At 38.1% G+C, this 27,667-nt stretch overlaps 1 protein-coding gene across 4 annotated transcripts in view; it reads right to left on the bottom strand.

Annotated features, from left to right (window-relative positions):
* Positions 1-25,316, bottom strand: part of atrnl1b (attractin-like 1b) — a 154,147-nt gene extending 128,831 nt beyond the window's left edge. For all 4 annotated transcript variants that reach the window (XR_013818669.1, XR_013818670.1, XM_079846036.1 and 1 more), the window contains exons 1-3: positions 24,186-25,316; positions 2,718-2,801; positions 2,322-2,435 (exon numbers count right to left, since the gene is read on the bottom strand). Coding sequence is in view for 2 of the 4 variants with exons in the window: in XM_079846036.1 (XP_079702162.1) it covers positions 2,322-2,435; positions 2,718-2,801; positions 24,186-24,421 (434 nt within the window). In the remaining 2 variants the exon portion in view is untranslated. The remainder of the gene's footprint in view (positions 1-2,321; positions 2,436-2,717; positions 2,802-24,185) is intronic.
* Positions 25,317-27,667: the final 2,351 nt, after the last annotated feature.

Genomic DNA, 27,667 nt, shown 5'->3' with positions numbered 1-27,667 from the left:
TTTATTAAATATGTTATATGCAATAATTTATTAACACACTGCTATGAAATATATCATGAAAAGTGCTTTACAAATAAATAAGAATATTTTATCTTCAGGTTTATGCACTACCATTCAAAAGTTTGGGGTCGGTAAGATTTTCTTTGTGTTTCTTTGTGTTTTTGTAGTAAAGTAGTAAAGGCCCATTTAGATCTGCTCTGACGGGTAAAACATTTTGAGATAGCCCTCCAGTTAGGCCAAGAAGATTTGTCTGTAAGGGTACTGTTTGAACGCACAGTTACCTGACAAATATTTTTAAAGTAAACCTGACTCTCCATTTTCTTCCACTCCAGATACGGGTTATACTATATATATTTTTTATTTTATTCACTTACGAATATTTTAATTCCATTTCTGTGTAAAGCACTTTGAATTGCCACTGTGTATGAAATGTGCTATACAAATAAACTTGCCTTGCCTTACAAAAATACAGAAAAACAGTAATATTGTGATATATCATTAAAATTCAAAATAAGCGTTTTCTATCTAAATATTTTAAATTTAATTTATTCCTGTAATAGGAAAGCTGGATTTTCAGCAGCGACTACTTAAGTCTTCAGTGTTACATGATCCTTCGGAAATCATTCTAATATGCTGATTTGGTGCTCAAAAGAAAATTATTATTATTATCAATGATGAAAACAGTAGTTACTGTTGAAACTTGAAACTAGGGATGCTCATATTGACCGTTTAACCGTTAACCGAAAGTAAGAATTTTGACCGATTAATACTATCAGTTAAACGGTTTAAATGTTTTTTATTTAATTTTTTTGCTGCATGGTTAAAGAAAAATATGCTATATTTCTTAACTCACAAGGCGAGTCGACACATGCAACCACACGTGCCTACACAGACATATTATGCAAAATGAAGCGAGCGAAAAGAAGTTACTTGCAAAATATGCTATGCGGTATAAAAATACAGCAGTAGGTCAAGCTCTTGACTGGTGGAAAGCAAATGAAAGGCGCTTCCCGAGGCCGGCCACTCTAGCAAGGCGTTATCTCTGTATTCCCAGGACGTCAGTGCCATCTGAGAGGGTGTTTTCTGTCACGGGTCTAACTGACAAAAAAAACTATTCCGCTTCTTCAAAGCTTCAAGCGGATTCAGTGTATTTTCGTTTTGTCATCTTAAAGGTGGGGTAGGTAAGAATGATCTAAAACACTTTTGTCCAAATTTGTTTAAACTTTCTTTATATGTCAATACATAATTAAAATTTAAGTACTCTGAAAATGAGAGTATAAAAATCGTGTGACTCTAGACTTTTTAATCTGCAATAAACACTGCTCATTATTTTCGTTCGGGCCGAAACAAGTGATTGGCTTGGGCGACTGTCACTCTCTCTCGCTACCATGGCTACCGCCGCTTTTGCTACAGGATCTGCCCACATGCGCGCGTCCCAGTGTTGCCAAGTCGGGCTACTTCAAAAAGACACATTTACCCCCCAAACACGATTGGGCTTGTTTTGGGCTAGTTTTGAGTAGCAATTGGGCAATCCTACCTACCCTACCTTTAAGTTGTTAATTATTTAAGTGAAAAAAATATTTAGTGTAGGCCTATTTTTTATTATTTTATGCTTTTTATTTATATTATTTTATTCTGTTTTTCTCTGTTGTCAGAAACATTGCATGTGTGTGAAAATGTGATAATGTGAATCCAGGTTCTGTTGTTGTTGAGCTTTTCTGTATGCTGTTGTTTGCACGGTAAAATAAACCTGTGAAAAAAAATATTTTTAACGGGTCACAGATACTCGTCAATTATATTTTTATTTAATGCTAATTCAGTATTATAATCTTATCAGTTAACGGTTAATATTCAGATAATCAGTGGCGGTTGTCGGTGGGGAAAATTAACCGAAATGAGCATCCCTACTTCAAACATCTTTTGTAACACTATAAAGGTCTTTACTGTCACTTTTGATCAATTGAACACAGTATATGCTTGCTGAATAAAAGTCATACAATTGAGCAGTATAGAGTAGATCTAAAATTAATAGTGTACATAAAACCATATTCTGTCAAATGAATACAAAATAAACCGCTAATATTTTGATAATTGTCTTTGACATTAATTTAGTGACAATATAAAATTCATAGTGATGGTTAAAACAACATATTGTCTTTATATAAACACATTTAATATTTCTCACATAGTATAAATGGGTCTTTATGCATGAACATACATAGCTGCCATTATATTTTAGAAAGGGGGGGGTCACCATACTTGTAGGGGTACTTGGCAGCAAAAAGTCTGAAAACCTAGTCGGTTTTAGAAAACACACTCACCTGAAGACAGCAACTAAGGGAGCATAAATAGAGTCTCCGTCATAGACGTACATGTGGTCCCAGCTACATTCGGTCGCAAAATGGTTAAATCGTAACCTCAGGACTGCGTTTGGGCTGCAAAACAAAGGTGATGACATAATGCTTAAGAATGTGTAGCTGGCTGCATAATCCATTATGAGAACATATTACAGCAGACTCATTTCTGCCAAGTCTGAAGGGTGCAAGGCGGAATGTGCTCCTCCAAGCCTTTTCTGGTAACCCAACACAGAAGAAAACACCCTTGTAAGGGCTGCTGAAGTCTATTTAAATAGGGGTTATGCAAGAGGAAAGTGTGGGCACAATAAAACCGTGTCGAACTCTGGTGAGAAAGAGAGATGATGACAGAATAACACTTACTAGCCCTCAATCAGCCAGGTGCATTTTGTTTTGTACTTGTAGTTGATGGGGCCATCTGTGAGGTACCCAGACGGCTCAGTCAACCTGAAAAATAAGATCAGAGCTGACGTTCACATCAAGCCCAAGGGACAAACAGAATAATGTTATGTGTAAGAAAACAAGCCAGGGGCATTGCGGAGAAGTGCTGTTTCAGTACAAGTATGCACAACGATAAATATGGTTTCTGTGGTTACTTATGGCCATATGGACACAGGCTTGTGTGGGAGCGGATCCACAGTGATGATTCACTTCTGCAAATGTGCTCATGAAACAGGCCTAACCAATGAGTTGCCTCTCCCTCCGGACTGCAACAGAGCCATCGGGCCCATGGAGTGACAGCGCTTGAATCCATATTGCATCACCACGGAACACTCAGGGCCTGTCTGCGTTTTGTGAAACCACATTAACCGGACCAAGCTGGCGGCATTGTTTGTTAGACAAGGCCTATTGTTTGTAGATGCCGACTTGAAGGGATGCATCCTTATAAACAATGACCTCAATATTCCACAGACACACTCTTAATTGAACACGTTATTGCTGCTCGCGTAGCCAAACACTTCTCTGGCTGAATTCTACAAGGTCATCAATCTAAGTGACAGTGCCGAGAGCTTCTGTCCTACTCATCTTTAAGAGAACAAAAAGAAGAACTGAGCTGGTGTTGCACTAGCATCTTGGAGTAAACCAGAGGAAGCCAACACACATCAATATTTCACATGATGTCTTAGCATTACTATGATACTTAAAGGTAAAGATTGTCATTTCTATACCAAACAGAACTGCAACTTGTGAAATATTGTGTACATGGTAATTAAAGGGTTAGTTAACCAAACAAATGAAAATTATGTCATTATTACTCACCCGCATGTCGTTACAAACCCGTAAGACCTTGGTTCATCTTTGGAACACGAATTAAGATATTTTTGATGAAATCCAATTGCTCTCTGAGCCCTCCATAGACAGCAATTTAATTACCACTTCAGGGTTCCAGACTGCGACTAAATGGTCACATTTTGTGACCTTTTTTCCTGCTGGTGCGACTGAATTTGGTTGGAAGTCGCACTGGTGAGACCACCACGATGCCCAACTGATAAGAGCTGCCATTTCTGTTGCATATGAGAAACATTTGATGGCAAACGAAACAAAGCGGAACGGAACCGCGCTACTCGTTTGAGCTGTGCTGCGCGGACGTTTATCAGCTCGGAGCAATAATAGACATCGCAGAGACCAGGAGAAACATTTTGAAACATTCAGGTGTTTCAGTCCACAAATCATAAACATTCACCATGGATTTAATGTAGTAACACCACATGGTATTGTGGAAGAAATAGTCGAATGTTTTTTCTTTTCTTTGTCTTTTTACTTTATTCATCTCAGGGTTCGTACAACCTTTTGAGAGTGAAATTCAAGCACTTTTCAAGCGTTTCACACTTTTTCCAGCACTTCAAAGCTCTAAATATTATCCAATTTGAATATTATTTTTAGTGTGATGATTTGTAAAACTAAAAGTTTAAAGGTGCTGGCCACTTTATGGCAAAAAACAAACAAACACTATAACCAGTAGGTGGTGGCATAGGAGCACTTATTTGACATATTAGACATTTCCACTCCTTGATATATGGAAAAAAGTAGGAAGTCACAAAGTCTCATGAAAAACGAAAACTTTTCCTTAAATTGTGACTGAATTACACAGAAAACAAGTAAAGAGTGCTCCTTTTAGTTCAGTACGATACTATAGAAGAACAATAGTACATTTAATAAGAGTGGAATATTACAATTTTCCTTATAAAAATGAGGTTTTTACACATTACTGTTGTTAATAAGTTAATTTTTTCTGCATAACAATTCAAGCTCAGCGCTTTACTGTTAAATTTCCAATAAACAAACATGTACTATTATTAGTAACTGCACTTATTAACAAAACAATGCAAAACAATAGTAATTGTATGATTAAATTAACCTTATGATAAATTGTCCTGGTGCCACTGCTCTCAAATGTTAGTCTGGAGCCCTGTTATTATCAAAGTATTTTTCATGTTGATTTACGGTGCATGTCCCTAAATGTTCTGGTTGTGCCCCTAAAATTTTCAGTTGGGGGCCACTGTGCTCCTAGTGAAAAAAGTTAGTCTGGAGCCCTGCACTTTCAAGGACCAGAAAGGTAGTAAGGTCGTAAGAGTCTGACACAGACTAGAAGAAATTGTTGAATAAAGTTGTTATTTTTGTTCGTTTTTTGCACACACAAAGTATACTCGTCACTTCATAAAATTAACGCTGAACCACTTGAGTCATATGGACTATTTTAACAATGTCTTTCCTACCTTTCTGGTCCTTGAAAGTGTTAATTAAATTGCTGATTATGGAGGGGTCAGAGAGCTCTCGGATATCATAAAAAAATATCTTAATTTGTGTTCTGAAGATGAACGAAGGTCTTACGGGTTTGGAACGACATGAGTAATTAATGACAGAATTTTCATTTTGGGTGAACAAATTTTAATATTCAGAATAAAACAAAAAAGACATGCACGTTCATTAACCGCTATTCTCTTCTGATAAAACTGGAGATGCTCGCTATTATTCTATCATGTAGCATTTTTGTAATTCTGCACAGCAATTGAATCAGCTCATTAATTCTCATTCATGTCCTTGACAACAGCGCACAAGAGAATGTCATTGAGTCTGTGCTTTTGCCTGTCTGTATATATTCCAATCATTTATTTTAATGTCTAATGCAATTAAATCTGTCTCTTCCTCACGCCTAAATGTGTTTCTTGCTAGACTTTTCACAACTTCCTGTATCAACAATCTAGCTGACTGGTACATTTTCTCATCTACCTTGGTTGGTAGGCTAAAAAGTTCCATTACAGTGGATATTAGATCCAAATAAGCTGTTACATCAGAATCATGATTAATACAAGAAGGTTATTTTTAGAAACAATATTTTTGGCTTAGTTTAGTTGTCAATGAGGTCAACACAATGCCCATCAAAAGTTTGGAAACCTAGATTTTGGACAATGTCAGCTTCAATCCTTTTCATTTCTTGGCACAGATTAATTAACTTATTGAAGCAATTATTTAAAACAATAACTATTTATTATTACTTAATAATAGCCATACACTACTGTCCAAATGCTTTTGAAAGAAGTCTTTAAATCGTAAATTGGATTTTTTGTGAAAAAATCTGGGATTTTTTTTTTAGGCCCTACTCTTAACTCACCAAGACCACATTTATTTGATCAAAAATACAGTAAAAACAGTGAAATATTACCGCCTTTTAAAATAACAGTTTTTTGTTTTATGATAAGAAACATTTATCAATGTTGAAAAATGTTTTTGTGGAAATCATGATGCTTTTTTTCCATAATTCTTTGATGAATAGAAAGTTCAAGAAAACAGCATTTACTTGAATTTTTTTTTGTCTTTACGGTCACTTTTGAATCCAAATCCATTCTTGCTGAATAAAAGTATTAATTTTAAAGGAACACGCCAACTTTTTGGGACTTTGGCTTATTAACTGTATTCCCCAGAGTTAGATAAGTCCATACATACCATTCTCATCTCCGTGCGTGCCATAACTACTATCAATTAGTGACAAAATAACGCCAACATTTTCCTATTTACATGTTGTGATGTGTATAGTCACAGCGTGTACAAATAACAAGGTTACATGAGACCATCTTATAAACGTATACATACTGGGGACTATATTCTCAGAAGGCGCAGCACTGCTCTACTTCTGCTGAGTGCGGAGTGATTTGCTCGCAGCACCGCAGTGAGGAGAGTTCGCTCAGAGTTGGAATAATAGAGTCAGCAATTACTAGATAGTTTACAATCATGGGTGTTCGCTGTGTATTGTAAAGAACTAAGACAATAAACAGGGGAGACCAGGTAATATAATGATATTTCATAGAATTCCAATCCAAAACACTGACCTGATGAATCGATGGCTACTTGCTCTGGATATAGATCCAAACACACCTGTAATTTTAGCCATCATCAAACACCATCGCGTTTGCGCTGAACATTTCACAGAGGACGACTATTTTGAAAAAATGGAATTTGCCACACTGACCATGAAATGTGTGCTGAAGGATACAGCCAGCCCATCGATAGTACAGACGGATCGCCCGCGACTGCGGTAAGTGTTCCGTTATGTTTTTAGATGACTAGCCTACTGTAACAGTACCATTAGCTAGATCTAATGTAACGTTTGTGACACAGTTACATGAATAGGGTAGTCACTACTGTATTGCAGTTGTTCCCGTGCTCCATGTATCCCCTGTAATGTGAGTATTGCGTTGTCACGAACGCGCTCTGTCACAGTAACAAATGAGCGGTGCTAGAGGTAATTCTCTGGACTGTAGCATTTACCTTGCTAATGAATTGGAAGAGGGATGGGCAGTTTTAATTTTTGTCTGTGGGTTCATTGTGCAAAAACAGCTACAGTCACGCTGGTTTTGTTGACGGAAGTAACAATGCTGCCTCTCATGTGCTGCGAGCAAATCACTCCGCAGAAGTAGAGCAGTGCTGCGCCTTCTGAGAATATAGTCCCCAGTATGTATACGCTTATAAGACGGATGTGTCTCATGTAACCTTGTTATTTGTACACAATGTGACTATATAAATCACAACATGTAAATAGGAAAATGTTGGCGTTATTTTGTCACTTATTGAGCAGTAGGCTAGCTGGAGCCATGTACCTCCAGTCTTTGTGCTAAGCTAGGCTAGCGGGGACGGGGGGGGTGGGTGTCAGACAGAGTTATGGCACGCACAGAGATGAGAATGGTATGCATCCACAAATTTCCTACGCCCCATGAAGCCTTGCGTCAAAAGTGGGAGCGTCTTCCGGTTCGAAGTAAACAAGCGGGACTTTATGCATTTCCATCGTAGTTTATGCGCACGTTTTGGAAACAAAGCTTATTGACATTCAACAGTTGACAGTCATTCAAGCTCTCCAAATTTGCTAACGATGTGGGAACACAACCTCAACGAACTTTCAAAAGGCTGAAACAACAGTACCTTTATCCTCCGCGGTTGTTGGTTGGAAGGATGACGTGAAGAAGTGGCCTCGTATCGCGTACGGTAGCATTTTAAGCTATTCTCTAGATTCAGTAACCTGTGATGGTAAGGCGATGAGCAATTTGAAAAGCTCAGAGGCGTATCAGTATCTGTCGGAAACGATCTAAAAGCGGACATTGAGCTGAGCCTGAGCCTACACGTATCCCATCACAAAGCATGGGTGCTAGCATCATTGATAGGTGAAGTACAGACAGCGGTTGTTCATGAATTAGGGCCAGGACGCTGTTGTAGTCATGCAGCAGCACTTTGGTGGAAGGTCAGTAAAGTAAGGAAGGACAATTAAGGACACGAAAATTGTACTGTTTATTGTATTGTGATATTATTAATTAACTAATAAATGTACTAAATGAAATGTTTAGTGCGTGTCATTCTGCAAATGTTGCTTCACAGTAACCTTCACTTAAACCTTGTGGCACCATCTGATAAAAAAAAGTAAAAAATTATCATTTTGAAACCTTGCCAATGATCCGAAAAACACTTAGCCTCTCCACTAACTAGCACACAAAATACCATTGGAATACTACTTCCGCCGCCTTACCGGAAGTTGTACCCACGTTCTTATTTACAGTAGCGCCCCCCGGAAACAGGTGGATAGACTTATCTAACTCTGGGGAATACAGTTAATAAGCCAAAAAGTTGGCGTGTTCCTTTAAGTGCATTAACACACCGATTAACAGACCAATTAGAAAAACACTTTAGATGGATTATACATTTCCTGTTTTTAATTTTATAATATGCTTTAATAGTTTGTGTTCCCTTATCAATGCAACAGCATCACAAAATATGTCACAGAATGATATTCATCTGTGCACCACACATCAAAGTGAAAACAGCCTGCAAACGAGTCATCTTTGATTCTTGTACCTTTTGTAGTAATCATTTATTTCAATCTGTGAATCATTCTTCACTTGAAAGTAAAGAATTTCTTCACAACAAAATGCCTGTGCCATGCAGCCAACTTAATGCAAACGCTAAAAACCATGCATTCTTGCAATATTCTTGTTGTAGGTTAAATCGTGGCTTATTAACAAGCTATTTCTCCACTGTGTTCTCTATAATCAGACAGAGAGATTTTAAGAGCGGTTAAAAACAGTAATCACAGTGCACCACTTCCTGTGCCGGGGAGGACATCCCTCAGGCTGTATGCTGGCGAGTGGGATGTTTCTTTGTACGGGCACACACTCAGAGGCCCAGAAGAGAGGCAAAAAAAAGGCAACTGTAGGTGAGTCAACAGTTAAAATATTCACCAGGTTTTCATGCATCTTTTATAGCCCAGTACCAAAGCAAATATATCCACCAACAGGCAGGATTAATACCTATCCCAGCGGCTTTGAAGCCGTCACCGGACAAGGTTCACTCAGCCTCGCTCAAAGGCTGGCCTCAGGCATTCAGAAACAGACAGGAAGAGAGTTACATAAAGATCTGCAGAGCAGCCCATGCAATATTTCAAAAAACAAAGGCTGTGTCCCAAATCGTCCCATATACCCTTAAATAGGGCACTATTTGAGGGGACAGCCATTTGTAGAGGTGTCTGAAACAATAGCGGATGTTATCAAGTGCACTCATTCAATCCCACAATAAGGGAACGGTGAATGAAAATTTCAGATCACGATTATAGTGACCCAAATTATCACGATTATCATAACCGTTTTGTTCAAATGAGATGAAAGTGTTCAAAAAAGAACTGATGAACACACTGAAAACATTTCAACAAGTTTTATATTTGAAAATCAACAAAAAATAAATAAAACAAGCAGCTCTAAGCACTTTTTTAAGCAAGATTCTATTCTGTGGCATTTCTTTCCTTATAATGGCCGCCGTCAATAGCAACACATTATAACAGCGCACATCCACGAACCACGGACGCTCTCTCGTTTCATTCAAAAGGAACTTGCGTCTTGCTTCTCTGCTTTTGATTCTACTGAAAATAAAATCAGAGGACTTTACTATTAATACTACTATAATTATTACTATGACTTCTTGTGATCATTGTCTGGACGATTGTTTTGTACACTGTACAAAATGGATTTATAAACAGGTAAGATTTAAAACATTCAATATGCCCCAGTAATTATTTATGTGGTTAAGAAAATCTGTGTTATAAGTGTACAATGACTATACATTATATTATCCTTTAAATGTCACCCTAGTCTTGTCTGAACTTGTTTGTTTGTCTTTGGCTCAAGCTTCACGTCACGATTATCGTGATAATCAAACGCGGTTTTAATGATACTTACATTTTAAAACGATATTACTAACATTTTTTCGTGGTTTATCATGAAACCTGTAATCGTTCCATCCCTACCCACAATAACGAGTGTACAACCAAACTGCTAGTCCAATGTGGCTACAGTGTAATATCATACAATAACCCTAACCCTAAATATTCCTTTTTAATTGATTATTCAATTGTTTAATTAAGGTTTATTCATGCTAGTTTGCATGCTGGAGATAAATCTTTTCATTACTACTGAAACTGCCAGTTTGCTAAGCAAAAACTATGCAAAAGTGACTTCCGGCGCACTCAGTGTCCGAATTCACACACTCGTTTTCATTCACTACAGAACACAACCAAGGACTTGTGCGCTGAAGGTAAATAGGGTCTGAAAGGTGCAACTCAGCACTGTAGTCATCCATACTAAAATGTTGACACTAAAATGGGCCTCTTCGTCAGCTAACCCAAACCCTGTTTCCTGCCAAGTGAATAGGAGTCCACCGATATCTGCCAATCACTTCCTGAATGTGCCTGTCCTCACAGCCCTTGACTCCCACCACTTGTTCGTTTAGCTGTTGTGCAACAGGAAAGCTGTTTTTAATGGCAGTTTTGATTTGAAGGCAAAGACACTAGGTTTGGACTGATGAACAATTCAGGTCTGTTCATTTATTTAAAGTCGTGGTATCATCTAGCCTGTATCTTCTCCACTGAACAACCTTTTAACTACTATATGCGCACCATTCTAAACAAGTTATTCTATCGCATTTGACTTCTGATTCAATCAAAAACACTGAGGAGCTATATTTAACCTCCCACTGAGCAGGAAGATCAAATGTACAGCAGCAATATCTATTCACAAGGAGTTGAGAAAATGACAGCTGTGACATCAACAGCTGTGAGACACTTTTACAGACAAAGGGGATTTTAGAGTGAAAGCGCCATTTTCAAACACTCCTTGTTATTGTCCAGGATGTTTGGGTGAAGTGTGATGCAGAGGAAGCATCCACACAGTGGCTCTCAGTGTTGCAAATGACTGGATCTATGCTTGGTCCAAAGCAAAAGAGATTTTAAATAGATTTCATATGTTGCCTCCGGTGGGCTCACCTTTGTCCGACCTGCATTTTATCAATATAACACATTAGCTTGATGCTGAATGGTAATCTATACAAACTGGAACCTAAAAGCTATTAAAGGAAAAGGAAAAGAAACAAAGAACAAAACCTTCCGGTGTCTGACCACTAGACTTGCAGTTGACCAAAGCCAAGCAATCTGTTAGGCTTGTTTGATGAAGATGATGTAGCTTGCATTGCACTTCAGATAGTCATCCATAAAGATCAGCCTAAAAATAGTGCACAGATCATGTCGACTGGCTTGGCTTAACCCAAATACCAAACGATTTCACCAACAACTATACAGCAGTCTAGAGCATACATGATGTTTGAAAACCACAGACATATTTCAAATAGATGTTCGCACAAGGGTAGTTGAAGTATGTTTGGCAAGCTAACACGTCCTGCTGTGTTAAATATTATACTCATTCTAAAACCATTTGGAAACGTTTTGCTAATTCTTTTATAATTATTATGCATGCATCTTGTAGGACTTCATATTGATGGAATATTTGTACTTTTAAAATGCATTTGTCACACAGCAGGACTTTTTCAAATGAAGGTTAAAAACAAGAAAATAAAAATAATAAAAGAAAAAGTAAACAGGTACAGTATCACATCCCCTTATATGCATTTTTTAAGTGGTTACTCAAGTATTTGAGTAAATGCAATTAGTTACTGTACTTAAAGGGATAGTTCATCCAAAAATGAAAATTCTGCCACAATTTACTCACCAACATTTATAATTACACTGTTAACACTTCCCTTACACCTAACCCTACCCTTAAACTTACGCATATGTCCCTAACTTTACCCGTATCCCACCTCAATATCCGCAAAAGTGTTTTGCGATACAATATGAACACAATAAGTACATTGTACTTATTTTTTGATGTAAGTACATAGTAGTTAAGGCCACATAATATAAAGTGGGACCAAAAATACTATATGGAAGTCAATGGGGCCCAACTGACAATAATTTCCACTACACTATACATTTTCTGTGAAAAGTCTGTGAACTTTTAAGTCTAATGTATAAATATTAATATCTACATGATGAAGGGGTCTTAGCTAAACATAAAAACTTATTTTAAATATTTAATTATTGTGAAGAGTACTATGAGGAAAAAACAATGTTATGGACGTGGTTAGATACAATAAAGTACAGACCCAGGTGAACATTTTAAGAACAGCTCTGTGTGTGTGTGCCCAACTTTTTTGTCATGGTAAGGATGATCTTTGCATGAAATTGCCCATCTGTACTTTTACTAGTATGGTTTTCAGGTACTCTTTTTACACCTCTGCATTTTTTACATAATGGTTAAGTTAACTTCGACAGACAAGCATCAACTACCCATTAAAGGGATAGTTCACCAAAAAACATCACAATATAAAAAATAAAAAATAAATTGTGAAGAGTACAATGAGGAAAAAACAATGTTATGGACGTGGCAAAACTCTTATCAATTTGACAAATCTGAAATACACATAGAATCAGTTTGGGAAATCAACAAGCCATCACAGCACTTTTGTTGACACATAAAATTACTGTGAATGCTTTGATATTAAGAACACCATCTGAAAAATTAAGATGGCTACCAAAATAGCGAAAATGTAACCATATTATATTAGTTGTCATTTAGCTGAAACTCATATTCAGAGGAACTTACAGTGAACTAAGTACAAATATTTAGTGAAGTTTTGTTCACACATCAACAGAACACAGCACAGATTTCACAGGCTGTTTTGGCTGAAAATTCCAGTGCATCCCTAACAATTCAGCTTCAGAAATGGTTATTATTTTACCTGATTGTACACCGTTTTTACTATCATTACAATTTTACCCATTCGTCTTCAACTAGAGCTATCAAAACCTGAGCTTGAATGCCAGAAAGCGTGAGCGAAGGGCACCTGTTCTGCGCCTAAACCAATCAGGTTCATCGTACGCTTTCAGGACGCCTCTCTACAGTGAATACTTTAATCACACAGAGAGAACATTAAGGCAGAGATCATTATGGAAGATGTGAGATTTTCATTATTATTCGAGGCGTCGATCCCAATAGAAATGTATTTATTTGCATAAATATCTCCAGCGAGCAACCCTTTGTTTTGCTAACTTCTTTTTAAGACTGTGATTATAGCCTAAAGACCTTAGGCTATGTTAGGTTTCAAGGAAACACGGAGGAGAAGCTTGTTGACACTGCCATGCTGCCAGCGGCTGAAAGGCAAGTTATATCAGACGTGGGTTTGATTTCTTTTTAATGTAACGTCACGTCCATGACGCAAAATTTTACATTACATTTATATAAGTTAACATAGCACAGAAACGTTGGACATTTCTGCATCAACACTGTAAGTGTAGCATAAACTCATCCTATAAAACATTATAGACAACATTACTTGGCCCTGGAACTCGCAGATACATTAAACAAGTGGCATATAAATTTATAGAGCTTTGCTGTTAAAGTCTACACAATGCTCTATCATCCTCTTGTTAATGAGGAAATTGCCAAATGATAACAATTTGTTGAAACATTAAGTCTATCTATTCCCTTTCTTGAAAAGAGTAGAAAAGACATTTTAAAAATGCTACTTGTATTGGCGCAAACTTTGTAAATGACTTAACAAAACAGCAAATATCTTTAAAATTTGATGAGAGTGGTTAGATACAATAAAGTACAGACGCAGGTGGACATTTTAAGAACAGGTCTGTATGTGTCTGCCCAACTTTTTTGTCAAGGATGACCTTTGCATGGAATTGCCCATTTGTACTTTTGCTTAAGTATGGTTTTCAGGTACTCTTTACACCTCTGCATTGTTTACATACATGGTTTTAAGTTAACTTTGACAGACATGCATCAACTACCCATTAAAGGGATAGGTCACCAAAAATAAAAATTCTGTCATCATTTACTCTAGACTAGAGGTTTTAAAAGGTTTTAAATCGGAAAACTCCAAAAAGCAACAAAATAGTTAAGCAGCCATTTAGCGCATGTTCAGAGGAAAACAACTGAAAAAAAATACAGTGCTGGTTGTTCTCTCAATAATGTCTGTTTGTTTTACCGACTGACAAATCGCTTCAGATGATTCAGTGAGAGAGAACAGTCCAAACAAACGCGAGTGGATTCAGAAAATATTGCAAACCTGTTTGACCAGCAGTTCATACTTTAGAACATTATTTAAGCGTCAATAGTTACACAGCTGGTAAACTGAATGAAGCAGAGCTGCATGATTCTGGATAAAATGAGATTCTCCCACGATTCTGAAGAAAAAACATTAGACAACTAAACAAAAAAACACATCATTTACTAGAGGTTCTAATAAAATGTTCATCGCTTCAGGCTATTTAAAACATACATTAATTTGAGTCATGTCTCATTCATAAAGACTTTTGGATGAATCAGCGTTTGTGAATCAATCTCTTGAGTGGTGAATGAATGATTCAATGTCAAACACTTTTTTAAACCACCTCCTGGCATAATAAGCGATAACTTGTATTAATACATAAAAGCGTCAAAACACTTCAAAAAGGTGATATGCTCCATTTTGATCACTAGATATCAATGTTCATACCCAAACTATACATTTTTATCCCAGTACACATTTGTCCCCTGCGATTTAAATGTTTGTAACACATAAATAACGAAATGTGTGGTTGAAAAGACTGTGAAGTTGCTTATTTGTACATTTACAGCTACTCTCTCACAGGATCAGCGGTAGTGCGAACGCAGATTTGAATGTTGCAGTGCGATGGTCATACTTTAAAAGTCCCTAATGTCTTTGGTTTAGCGTCGCAAGTGTCAGCGGAGTGTGAGCAGCGCATTTTCACTGCTCATGTCAACGAATGAGAGCATTCACATCGGAAGATTGTGAATGCTTTTGCGTAGGTGTTTGAATCGAGATTGCGATCTTTTAAAAATTAATCGTGCAGCTCTAATATAAAGCGAAGCTTTTTCCCAAAATATCCACAACTCAAACAACAAATTGTTTGTCACTATAGTCACCAATTGTTTCTGTAGCTAAATTTCGGCAGTCTGTAAAAAAATTAAGGGTGTGAACCTACACTGGTCTCACGGTTCGGTTCGATTACGATTATCATGCCATCGATTCGGTTCAGTATGATATCACGATGCATCACAATGCAGTGACGATGCCCTGCATCCTCATGTATATAATTTTGTTAGTTATATGAACTGAACCTTTAAAGGGGTGATGAATATGCGGATCTCTTACGAAATAGGACCTAGACGCCGCCTCTACAGATAAATATGCTTTTGTAGCCCCGCCCACCGACTCGTGAGCTAAGGATCGTCCCTGCATAAGCTTCCTTCTGAACACACTTATGTGAGTAGGCTAAAATGTTATACGTGTTAGTTTTGCATAACATTACAGATCGTTTGAAATCTATTGATTACATACCTTAGCACGCTGTCACAGGGTGGAGAAGGTGTTATTGAATTGGGCGTGTGTCTGCGTGAGTGAGTGAGCGAGTGTGTGTGCGTGTGTCCGCACGAGCGAGCGAGTGTGTGTGTGTGTCCGCGCAAGTGAGAGTGTGTGTGTGTGTCCACGTGAGTGTGTGTGTGTGTGTGTGTGTGTGTGTGTGTGTGTGTGTGTGTGTCAGCGCGAGCGAGTGTGTGTGTGTGTGTGTCCGCGAGACAATGATTTAATCATTGTGTTTGTTTGATATTTTGCGAGTCCTCTGAGCATTTCCCCCAGACGATTTCTGGGACAGACAGTAGCTGAAGCTCATTAATATGCAAATATTATCCAATCCTAGTCATGGGCGTTTACTTCCAAGTCTTCAGTGCGGTACGCCCATCAAATCCAAGTGTTTTTCAGAGAGCCTCAAAACCAAGGCAGAAAATAGCCTATTACTTATTCATTATGATGTTTTTGAATGTAAAAACGACACAAACGTCATAAGTTGACCTCAGACAACAGTATAATTTTTTTTTTTAAAAGCCAGTTCATGACACCTTTAATTTTAACTGCTCAAAGAAAACACGCTTCTTGAATGTATCAAACAAAACTCAAGTCTGGGCACAGAAGACAACAGGAGCGTTTAGAATAAATACACAAAATACTAAAAGCCACTTCAGGAGGTGGTCTGGGCCGCATTACAGTGAAAGCTAAAGTCTAAATCCAAGGTCTGAGTCCTTCGTTCGAAAAATATACCATATACAGGAGAGGATGCATACGAGTAGCCTTCGCGCTCTTAGCGTACTCAAATCACCCACAATCCTATGCGAGCAGCTTTGCTATCTTGTTAAAAAAATATCGGACGTTGGCGGAGTCGGAGCGTTAATGGGGCAATATGCTTTCAAGCGTAAGTATTTACGTTACCAAACATTTGTTATAACCGTAGTAAATATAAGTAAAGTTTACCTTTTAAATGCCAGTACAAATTACAACCGTATTGATATTATACAAATTACGTTATTGATGGCTAACGGACCTTTTCACTGACATAATGAGGCTGACATGCACTTGCTAGCCTGTTCCATTTACGTGTTCTCTGAATTCTAAAGAGGAGCCTCGCCTAGCCTCTGAAGGAAGTGACTTGGAAGGACCAGTCCTGCAGAGGAAGGATCCTTGACATTGAGAATAGGGCTGAACGATATGGACAAAATTTCATATCTCGATTTTCATGCCAGATATCTCGATATCGATACAATACGATATGACTACGTGTTCGGTGAAAACTAGAATCTGAATTAAAATGTTTGATTTTAGCCTACATTTCAAAAATTTGTGTCAGAAAATGTATTGTTTTTAAGCCTTTCGCACGTACGATCACACAGGTGTAATCAGTCTAGGCCGGTCCCTGGAGCGTATGATCAAGTGCATCACATGATCAACTGCTAAATTCAAATGTTGAATTTAGCCAGAGACAGGCGCGCTCAGAGCTGTCATATATCACAACTTTTCAGTGTTTTCAACCACATACTGTTTATTTTAGGTTTCAAACATATACATTCACATAAGTATTAAAAAAAACAATACATTTAGAGTTTGTAAAATACACACTGATGTCTATGGAAGAGGTAATAATAATCCTTTCCATTATAATTCGACACGTTTTATTCATATTAGATACACATTGTGTAAGTAACTTCAATGTTTACTCTATTCTATTCCCAGTTCACCAGCCACTTACTTTTAAGTATTTCGGGAGAAGTGGATGAATTCACGTGTTGTAAACATAGAGGTTGTAAATCCAACAGATCCGATTCTCTGAACTGCGTCTGCGGCACAAACTAACACGGCGGCGCCCATCGCGCATACAGCTCAACTAACGCGATCGTTATAAAGGTGTTTAAACAACAATATACTTCCACTTGCATGTATTTGACAATCGGAATATCAGATATTTCATGCCATAGCTAACACATTTGTGAATATTCTGAATAAAAAAGGAAAAAATGACATAAAAGCAGATCATCATTCATTCAGCGCTGTTGCTGCTGCGGTGTGTCACGTGACAAGCAATGACGCGTCACCATGGAAATGCCGCCCCCCCCTCTCACAATATAGTTCCCACGTCCCTGGTAGTGTGTGCGCGCTGGCTTTAGCGGTGCATTCAAGGGCACTCGTAAAACTGATGTTTGTTGTGACTGCCAGAGTTGTATGCAGGGCGAGCGCAGAGAGGGGAAATCTATATTGTCTATATCGTTACTTTTTTCGATAGTAATATCTTGAAAGTTCATATCTAGATATAGATACGATAACAATATATCGTTCATGCCTAATTGAGAAACACCTTCAGTCATATTCATTAAAAGTAAAGAAACCGAATGACGTCTTACCAGTGCTGTTGCCACGTTCTCTCCTACTGTGGTCTTTGATTTTGAAATTAATAAAATGCAGCTCATATCATTGTTTTCGGTGACGTTAACCCCATTGAATCTGCATATAGTGCGGGAATTGGAGATCAGATTTATATCCGTTTTGCAGAGATACATTTGTGTGACCAAATGTAAATGAAATAATTTTGATAAATCAGATAGATATCTGATCTGTAAAACGCACATGAAGTGACCAGGTGTAAACAGGTCCTTTAAGAACTCTAACGTTGATATAATTTGATTCATTTTTGGCTGAGCTGGGTTCACCATGGCACTGACAGGCGTTAACAGCTCATGATGAAAACGGCTGACGTGGTTTCTCAAGTTAGCGGTATTATTACCCCATACTAGGGATGAAACAGTATGGAAATTTAACATCACGATTATAGTGACCCAAATTATCACGGTTATCAATATTATCACGGTTTTGTTCAAATGAGATGAAAGTGTTCAAAAAGAACAGATGCACACACTTAAAATATTTCAACAAGTTTTATATTTGAAAATCAACAAACAACAAATAACTAAAGCAGCTCTATGCACTTTTTTAAGCTAGATTCTGTGGGATTTCCTTCCTTATAATGGCCGTCGTCAATAGCAACGCATAATGCATAAATAATAATAATTTGTCATAAATATAATCTCTAATATTATCTCTGTAAATATATTTTCAAGCAATATTCTCATCAGTGTTCAGCAATGATGCATTTAAATCTAGCATACTATTTTGTGTAAGTAACACAAACAGTATCAAACAGTATCCTAGTGAAATAATGCATATCCATATTTCCATATGATTTGACAGTTTATTTTATTAAATATCAAAATGTGTGCATCATACCTGACACCTAGATGAACACTTTACAGTCAGTTGTATGACTGTCATTCCCTTCAAATGCTATTGAAGTTTGAAACGTGTATAACGTTACCAATGTTATATGTAACTTTAGAGACGGTCCCTAAATTCACCAACTTTATGCCAGTCAAATCAGATGCGCTGTGGTTCTGCTGTGTTTGTTTGAAACTATTTTCGCTGCTGAAATAGAACAAAAACAGTCAACCTCTGTATGATGAGTGAATCTCCTGCATACATCGCACATTTATCTCTGCTTTGAGTAGATTTCAGCGAGTGAGAGCGGCGCGCGCTCTGAACAAAACTCCACTAATCTGAACGCCTCTGATTATTAGACATTGCATTCATAAAATCAATAGAACCACGTGTGAGTGGTTATAATGCGCAACGCGATTATAACAGATGGCTTTTGAGAAGACTATAATAAGTTCAACAGCCAAAGTGGCTAGTGTGCAGCCGAAATATAACGTTACACCCGCAAATGGCGGTTGTTAATGTCAAGCCCTGATTACTATCCCTTAAATGTCACCTTAGTCTTGTCTGAATTTGTTCGTTCGCTTCACGTTATTATTTCCCAGACGAAGTTTTGGTATTGAGGTCAAAGTCCACTTGCCTTGCGTTCGTAGTTTTGAAGTGTTCCCCCTATTACAGCGACTTTCTTCTGGCATGTTCTGCAGACAGGGTGACCATCTTCAATTAAGTTTCCCTCAGGACTTTTGTAAAAGCCAAAATATGACCATGCCTCAGATTTGGTCCTTTTAGAAGTCTGAAAAATCTCCCGGCGCTGTCACTGCCTTCTGCCATTTCTTCTCATTCAAAAAACAGCTCTCGTTGCACCTGACTGACGCTGACTGGACAAGATTTACAATCGTGACAATCGTGATAATCACACGCGGTTTTAATGATAATTAAATTTTTTACGATATTACTAACCGTCACTAAATGTTATCGTGGTTTATCATGAAACCGCTAATCGTTTCATCCCTACCCCATACACATTTTATTTGTGCGTGACATGATTTACACACAGCACATGTCTTCTCCAGGTCGTGCTTACCAGGTTGTTCATAAAAGCCAAAATGTGCCCAGATGTCGGCTTTTTAAGTAGTTGGAGCATTTTTAATTACTCACACTTGTGAGTCTCGTCTCCCTCTGCCATTGTATGCTACCACGACAATGAACGTAGGCCTGTGTGACAAATGACGGCAGAAAAACGTCAGTACATTATAATCGGTTATGGTTTATTACTGCACCGATACGTCTGCATCGCGGTGCATCGAAGAAACGATTTATTTCGACACCCCTAAAAAATATACCAAAGATTTCTTGTCAAATCTACTTGTACAGTCGATCTCATGTCAAAAACACACAAAGTTCACATAAACACAGTCGGTTATGTCTGTGAGCGTAAACAGCATGTTAGGGCTGCAACGACGCGTCGACGTCGTCGATGACGTCGACTACGAAAATACGTCGACGTGCGTGAAATGCGTCGACGCGTCGGCGGCACATTATTTACGTTCTAGAATGGAACAGAAGATCTAGAATAATGGCAGCTTCTGCTCCCGGGCATAGTGAAAATGATCATTTATCATATAAAGCCAGACCGCGACATTCAAAAGTGTGGGAGTACTTTAAACAGAAGCCGAAAAAAACGGTGCTTTGTTCGCTCTGTAACGCTGGTTTCACACTGCACGCGGTGGCAGAGCAGAAGCTGTGCGCGTGGAGAGCGGGAGCTTTCACACTGCCAATCAGTGTTGCCAAGTCCGCTTTTTTCCGCGGAATTGGGCTAACGTTACTTCTACACTGTTGCCGCGGGCTGTGTCTCATGTCCGCGGGTTGAAGCAAAAAAACACACATATTTAACCCCCCCAACGCGATGTTTACCAGAGAACCTCCCCGAAACGCGATTGGGCTTGTTTTGGGCTAGTTTTGAGTAACGAATGGGTGGGTTTTGTTGTGTAAACCTGGCAACCCTGCTGCCAGTGTTCTCTCGCGCAGCTGAACCGTGGCGCGTGTACTGCAACAGACGGTCACATTTTCCGGGGTTCTTCTCCGACCCCAGTACGTCTCGTGCTTTTATTTATTATGGGCTGCATATATCTTCTGTTAATGCGACCCGGTTCCCCTCTGTCCCAAACACATATGCATAATAACATGCTGTTTATAGGTAGTTTACATGCTTAAAGTAACATTAAAGTTAAGATATGCCTCTAGCTTTAATCATTTAAATGTGTCTTTGAAGTTTGGGCAAAAACTTCTGGCAGCTTTAGTCGTTGTTTATGCACATGTATCTTCAAAATAGACGACTAGTTATACATTAACACAATGCTGAAAGCTCCTGTATGTGAACCTTTTGCAGATAAATACAAGTGCATTTTCGTTTACTATTGACACAAATCAATAAGTAAATCATACTCAACTACTATAGTAAACAACTTTTCCTAATTAGGCCTACTCTGTATATATTTTATGATGAATAGTATCATTATATATTATGTTTAAAAAGCTTCTTTTGTTCATATATTTCATTATAAAATGGCATACTATGTACACTACCCTTCCTGAAATACAATTAATATTGTCATCATTCATTGATTTCATGTTAAAATAATATACAAATTCACTACCCTCTTTGAAATACAATAATCAGTAAAAAAGAATAATAAGATTAACCTGGAAAAATAATCGTTAGATTAGTCGACTAATCGAAAAAATAATCGTTAGATTAGTCGACAGAAAAAATAATCGTTAGTTGCAGCTCTACAGCATGTAAAGATATCGCATGTGTATATTCGTGTATTAAAGTGAAATAGGGCTGAAACGATTCCTAGAGTAACTCGAATTCAAAAAAATGCATTTAACTACACACGGTCATGTTGGAGAAAGATATTGTGTGAGGACTAGCGCATTCTGCGCGGATTGCGGTTATATCCGCGGGTCAGGTGGGTAAAGTAACATTCTAAAAATTTTGGATTACTAAAATATTCGATAGCTACAGCCCTAAAGTGAAAGCAGCGTAATATACAGCACCTACTGCTATACATGTTGTTAATATGAATCAAACAGCAAAAGAAAAACAGAAAATCACTCACTGGACTCTCAGCCGTGGGCGGGGCCTAAGCATATGTGATGTCACACTGCTAGAATCTGCAAACAGCTTGTTCTGAGACACCACTTATGATTTATGAGGAGTGGGTGGATTTTTGTCATTACCATGGTTGTGTACACACACTGCCGACACATTTATGTCCAAACTCCATGTAAAAGTGAATTTTGCATAATAGGTCCCCTTTAAGTATAATCCACAGGAATTTAATCTACTGCGGTTTCATCTTCAGTCTAAATGAAAAACATATAGGGAAATCACTTAAGGAAGTTACACCATTAGATGGCACAACCACAGAAAGCAAACCAATTACTAAGCATGAGGTTTAGACAACGTCTGCTCTAGAAATTTCCAAAGCACTCACTTCTAACAACAAATTGGTATTGCAAAAAGTCTTGGCTAATATTTCACTTTGTTGAATGTCCATTTTAGTGTTGTTGTTGTTGTTTTATTCCAATAAATAAATGAAAAAAAGACTGATTCCTAGTTGCAGGTTGCTATATTTTAACTTCAAGCAGACACAGAGCGGTCTCTATCTACATACATTATTAAAGAACTATCATGCAAGGTGATTGCTGGTTATGAGCCTGAAACCTAACACAGGTCATTAATAATTCTGCATCCTCATAAACAACATCTGCACATGCAAGCCATGTTCAAAACAATGAAGTAGTACACCAGGCATAATTTCTATCCCGTGTCTCCACTTAGCCCGTCTTTATAACAACAAAGTGTTATTTGTCAATGTGACAGCCTTTGTTGTTCATGTATCTTGTGGAGCTGCAGCTAATGGTCAGCATGACACGGTCACATAACTCTCTGGTCTTCCTAGCATTTCCTGGTCACCTGGACCAGCATGAAAGGCACAACAATGGCCGAGAGTATCAAAACATCAACGGAGACCACTTCCTTTCATCCAGCTATTGTTGCTTTCGACCTTTGTCATACAGGGGTGGGTGTCAGTCTGAAGTTTAGTTTGAGTGACAGCACTTATAAATGCCAATAGCATCCTCTCAGCTGCTTCTAAGATGGAGTGAAGAGGGAGATCTTTGTTGCACCCAATGAGAGCGGGATGCTATTTTAAGATACAGGAGTGCAGGAGCTTTGTTCAACCGTTTCATTTATCATACAGCTGTCAAACTACGATCGTTTAAAACTAAATCATGTCTGCCCACAATAACTTTGACATCCGTCCTGAAGACAAAAGACATTATAAGAATATAAGAATTAATAATGACAATAGTAAATGTTTGAAAACTCTCCTCAGAGCATATCTGTATTATTTAACAACTAATATGTGGACCCTCATAAGGGTAAATTTTTTGAAATTGAGATTTACAAATCATCTGAAAGCTGAATAAATAAGATTTCTATTGATATATGGTTTGTTAGGATAGGACAATATTTGAACATCTGGAATCTGAGGGTGCAAAAAAGAAAATCGAAATATTGAGAAAATCGCCTTTAAAGTTGACCAAATGAAGTCCTTAGCAATGCATATATTACTAATAATAATTTTTATATATATATATATATATATGTGTATGGTAGGAAATTTACAAAATATATTCATGGAACATGATCTTTACTTAATATCTTAATGATTTTTGGCATAAAAGAAAAATCGCTAATTTTAATCCATACAAAATGTATTGTTGGCTATTGCCACAAATATACCGGTGCGATTTATGACTGGTTATGAGGTCCAGGGTCATATAATATATGACCAGCAAGAAACCACCAAACTATACCATCCAGTTTTTCAGTGCTGCTTTATAGAAACCAGAGTGTAGGCCTAAATGCTTAGCAAACTTAATTTATGTGTCCTAAAAGTACAAAACTTTAATTCAACTAAACTGTGCCAGGACCCACAGGATTCACCAGGAGTATACCAAGAAAGATGTGGAAATGAATCTATATTTTCAGCCATATGCGCATGGTCTGAGAGGGGGGACCAGTCAAGAACAAATCAGTTTTTAACCAGATGGTGCACAAATGTGAAACATCCTATTCAAGATTTCTAAGAGAGTAACATGCTATGTTCCAAAGTATTACAATAACAAACCTTAAATTGTTATTTTAATATAATAACAATTAAAGAAATCACATCTGTGCACCAATGATCAGTGAATTTGACACACAAGCATGCCTCGATGTTCCTTCAGACCTGAAAACAGGTTCAAATGTCTCATTTAATACTCTTAAATGTTTTAGTAAATACTCACTTGAACCTCCCTTGGCAGTGTTGACACTGGTCACCAACCCATCCACGGTCACAGACACAAGATCCGTTCACACACTTGCCTGACAGACAGTTCTTCTCACAGGGTTTAGATGGAGAGCAGTCTGATATCAGCACCAGGGAGAACATCACACAGAGCCATAAATATCTCTGCATGCCCTGCAGTCTCTGTCTGACCAGAAACAGCTCAGGTCTGAGCATCCTCTTCCCAGCTTTCATGGTTTAAGGATGCTGCTGTGGAATTGGGTATCAATATCTTAGGGCCTTTCTTCCCTGCTTACTGGTGCCCAGATTGTTTCAATTATAACAGCAGGGGGAGATCCGTTCACGTATAGATCATGAATATTCCTTGAATATCAGCGATCGTTTCCCGAAATCTAGGCAATCGTTTAGAGGAAACCTCCAGATCCGAGCGTGATAAGATAAAATCAGCATAAACACAGGCATATTAAATCAACTGTCTCGCCTCATTGTGTTACTGAACAAGGGCAGGAATTTCCTACGTTACCTCCTGCAGTCACAGCAGGGCTGGAAAATAATTCCCCATAACGTTGAAAAAAACCTTTCCTCCCAGATCATTACCATAACGCAAGAGATGGGGTATTTCCAGCTTTAAAGCATCATATTATTCAACGGTCTTATTCTGATCCAGTCCGCAGCCATTTTAAAGCGTAAACATTCAGCTGGCTGCTCAAATACACTGCTGGTGTGCTTTAAAGCCTTTAAACATTGAGCTTTTCGTGGCTAAACGTTCATGTGCCACGGGAAAACAAGCTAAACGGAGAAGGTTTCTGAGTAAAAAGCATCCTTTATAACCGCAGCAGTAACATGGATGTTTCTTCTGCTGTTGTCCGTTGCGCTGAGGGATTTGGTAAACCTGAGGAACTATCCGTTATCCGCATATTTTTCGCTGTTTTTCAGGCTCAACGTGATAAACTCCTTGTCAAAAGTGCCGACCCTCAATTTGGAAACATATCCTCTTCGTCCCAGGGCGCCGCGAACCCCTCAGTGTGCGAATGTTGGCCCCCTCGACCACCGTTTAAGCTCCCATAGTACGAGCAGCTCGCGCTGGCTGCTCCTCAGGTTGGAGCAAACTCAACACGGAGATGTCCGCGCATGCCCAATGGGAAGGGGATATATTTAAAGAGACAGAGGCCAGTGTGTGCATCCTCGGAACGTCCATTGCAGTACTTGAGAAGTGTCATTCAACGTTTTGTCATATTTTTAGGAAGTGTGTAAAAATCCAACTTCCTATTGCTGTTAACGTTTTTGTTAGAATATATTTCCTATTCCCCATTTAAATAAAGTTTATTGTGTTGTTTATGTGCAACACTGACAACGTGACAGCCAGTCAAGATAACAAGATGGCAAGAACTTCTAAGATTACACAAGATTATTAATTTCCAGTATGCTCCAGTATAGTTAACGTAAAAAATAAAAATAATAATAATAAAAAAATTAAACTAAAACAGTGCTAAATGAGACTTCATCCTAATTCTATAGGACTCTACATCCTCATTGACCAGGTTTTATGACCCAGATTCCCTTCACACTTTCAAGCCATCTTAAATATTAACTTTGTTCTTCTCTTGAGCGTTTAGGTGCATGATGTGCGTCTTTGTAAATGATACACTGTGCTTTGTACACTTCATTAAGTCGAAAACATTAAGTACTGTATAATGGCTGACATCTTATGCCCTTGCCTGCTGTTCTTTAGGTTCCTTCATTAGTGTCACACTTTCATCCACCACCACAAGTATATGATATTGTTACCTTATAAGTAATAAATGTATCTGATGCAGTGTGATTACTATCTTTTAAGGTTTGTAAGATTTTGTAATGTTTTTTAAAGAAGCCTCTTATGCTCACCAAGGCTGCATTTATTTGAACATATGAAAATATGAAAATAGTCACAGTGAAAAAAAAAACAGTATGAAATATTATTACAATTTAAAATAAATATATTTTCTATTTTAATATTAAATAGCATAGATAGCAACGTTGAATTTTTAGCAGCCATTGCTCCCGTTTCCAATGTGAATTTATATGCTGATTTGGAGAACGGTTTTTGTGTGTGTGTGTGTGTGTGTGTGTGTGTGTGTGTGTGTGTGTGTGTGTGTGTGTGTGTGTGTGTGTGTGTGTGTGTGTGTGTGTGTGTGTGTGTGTGTGTGTGTGTGTGTGTGTGTGTGTGTGTGTGTGTGTGTGTGATGCTGAAGTACAGTTTGATTGTGTCTGGTTGGGTGTAGACATTTCTACATTTGCCCCAGAACTTTCTGTGAGATAATCATTACATCTAGTCTCGTTGAAATGACACACTGCACCTTAACAGTGGTGTTTTCTGTGGAAGCAAGATACTTTTTTCAGGATTCTTTTATGTATATAAAGCTCAAAAGAACAGCATTTATTTATTTGATTGTCATTATTTATTAGACTTTAGATTCCTATTTGATCAATTTATTGCATCTTTGCTGAATAAAAATAACACTATAAGTGACTGTGTGTGTGTGTCTATATAGAGAAGAGAAGAGGAGTGTGTGTGTGTGTGTGTGTGTGTGTGTGTGTGTGTGTGTGTGTGTGTGTGTGTGTGTGTGTGTGTGTGTGTGTGTGTGTGTGTGTGTGTGTGTGTGTGTGTGTGTGTGTGTGTGTGTGTGTGTGTGTGTGTGTGTCTATATAGAGAAGAGAAGAGAAGAGAAGAGAAGAGAAGAGAAGAGAAGAGAAGAGAAGAGAAGAGAAGAGAAGAGAAGAGAAGAGAAGAGAAGAGCTATGGGTGGGTCTCTTTTAGACCATCAAAAAAACCAACATATATTCATGTGACTGTAAATCTGCCAGTTGTTATAAACAATGTAATAAAAAACTCAATTCAGCAGGGAATTTGATATTCCACAAGGACAATTACTGGGCTTTGCGATGATTCTCACACCTTGTAGACTTCCCTTTTTAGATCACAACATTTCACAACAGCCCCATTCAGTCAGGCACTGAACGCATTATATTGCTGACTTTAGGAAGAGCTGTGTGGTTAAATTACAAGGGTATCCATGCTATTAAGTTAAAGAGCAAATTTAAAAGAACAGCATTTAACACTTTAGCATAAACGATGCTAATTTAATTCATACGCGCTTCAACTGTTTAATGTTTGCAGAGATTTTCAACTTTTACACAACATTCCTGTTTATGAACATTCCTGCCCCTACATTCTTTAATGGCCCACTGAGGAACACGACACTTTCTCCTCAGCCCTTCAGGAATGAAAGAATCAGATCCTCAGGCTATGGCAAGACAGACTCACTGAGCACCACATTAACAGCACATGCATGTCCCGGCCTGTCAGAAAGCACATGCGGCATAACTGCCCAGTGACCTGCTGTAGTAGGATAACGATATATATTGTCATGTGCAAAAACACAGGTGATTTACGATTGATTGCTCTGCACTTCAGGCATGCCATAAATCCTTCAAGAAACC

Source organism: Gobio gobio, assembly GCF_949357685.1.
Source record: "Gobio gobio genome assembly, chromosome: 20".
In the NCBI taxonomy this organism is placed as follows: domain Eukaryota; kingdom Metazoa; phylum Chordata; class Actinopteri; order Cypriniformes; family Gobionidae; genus Gobio; species Gobio gobio.
The sequence above is the reverse complement of the archived record's forward strand: the minus strand, read 5'-3'. Positions and strand labels throughout refer to the sequence as shown.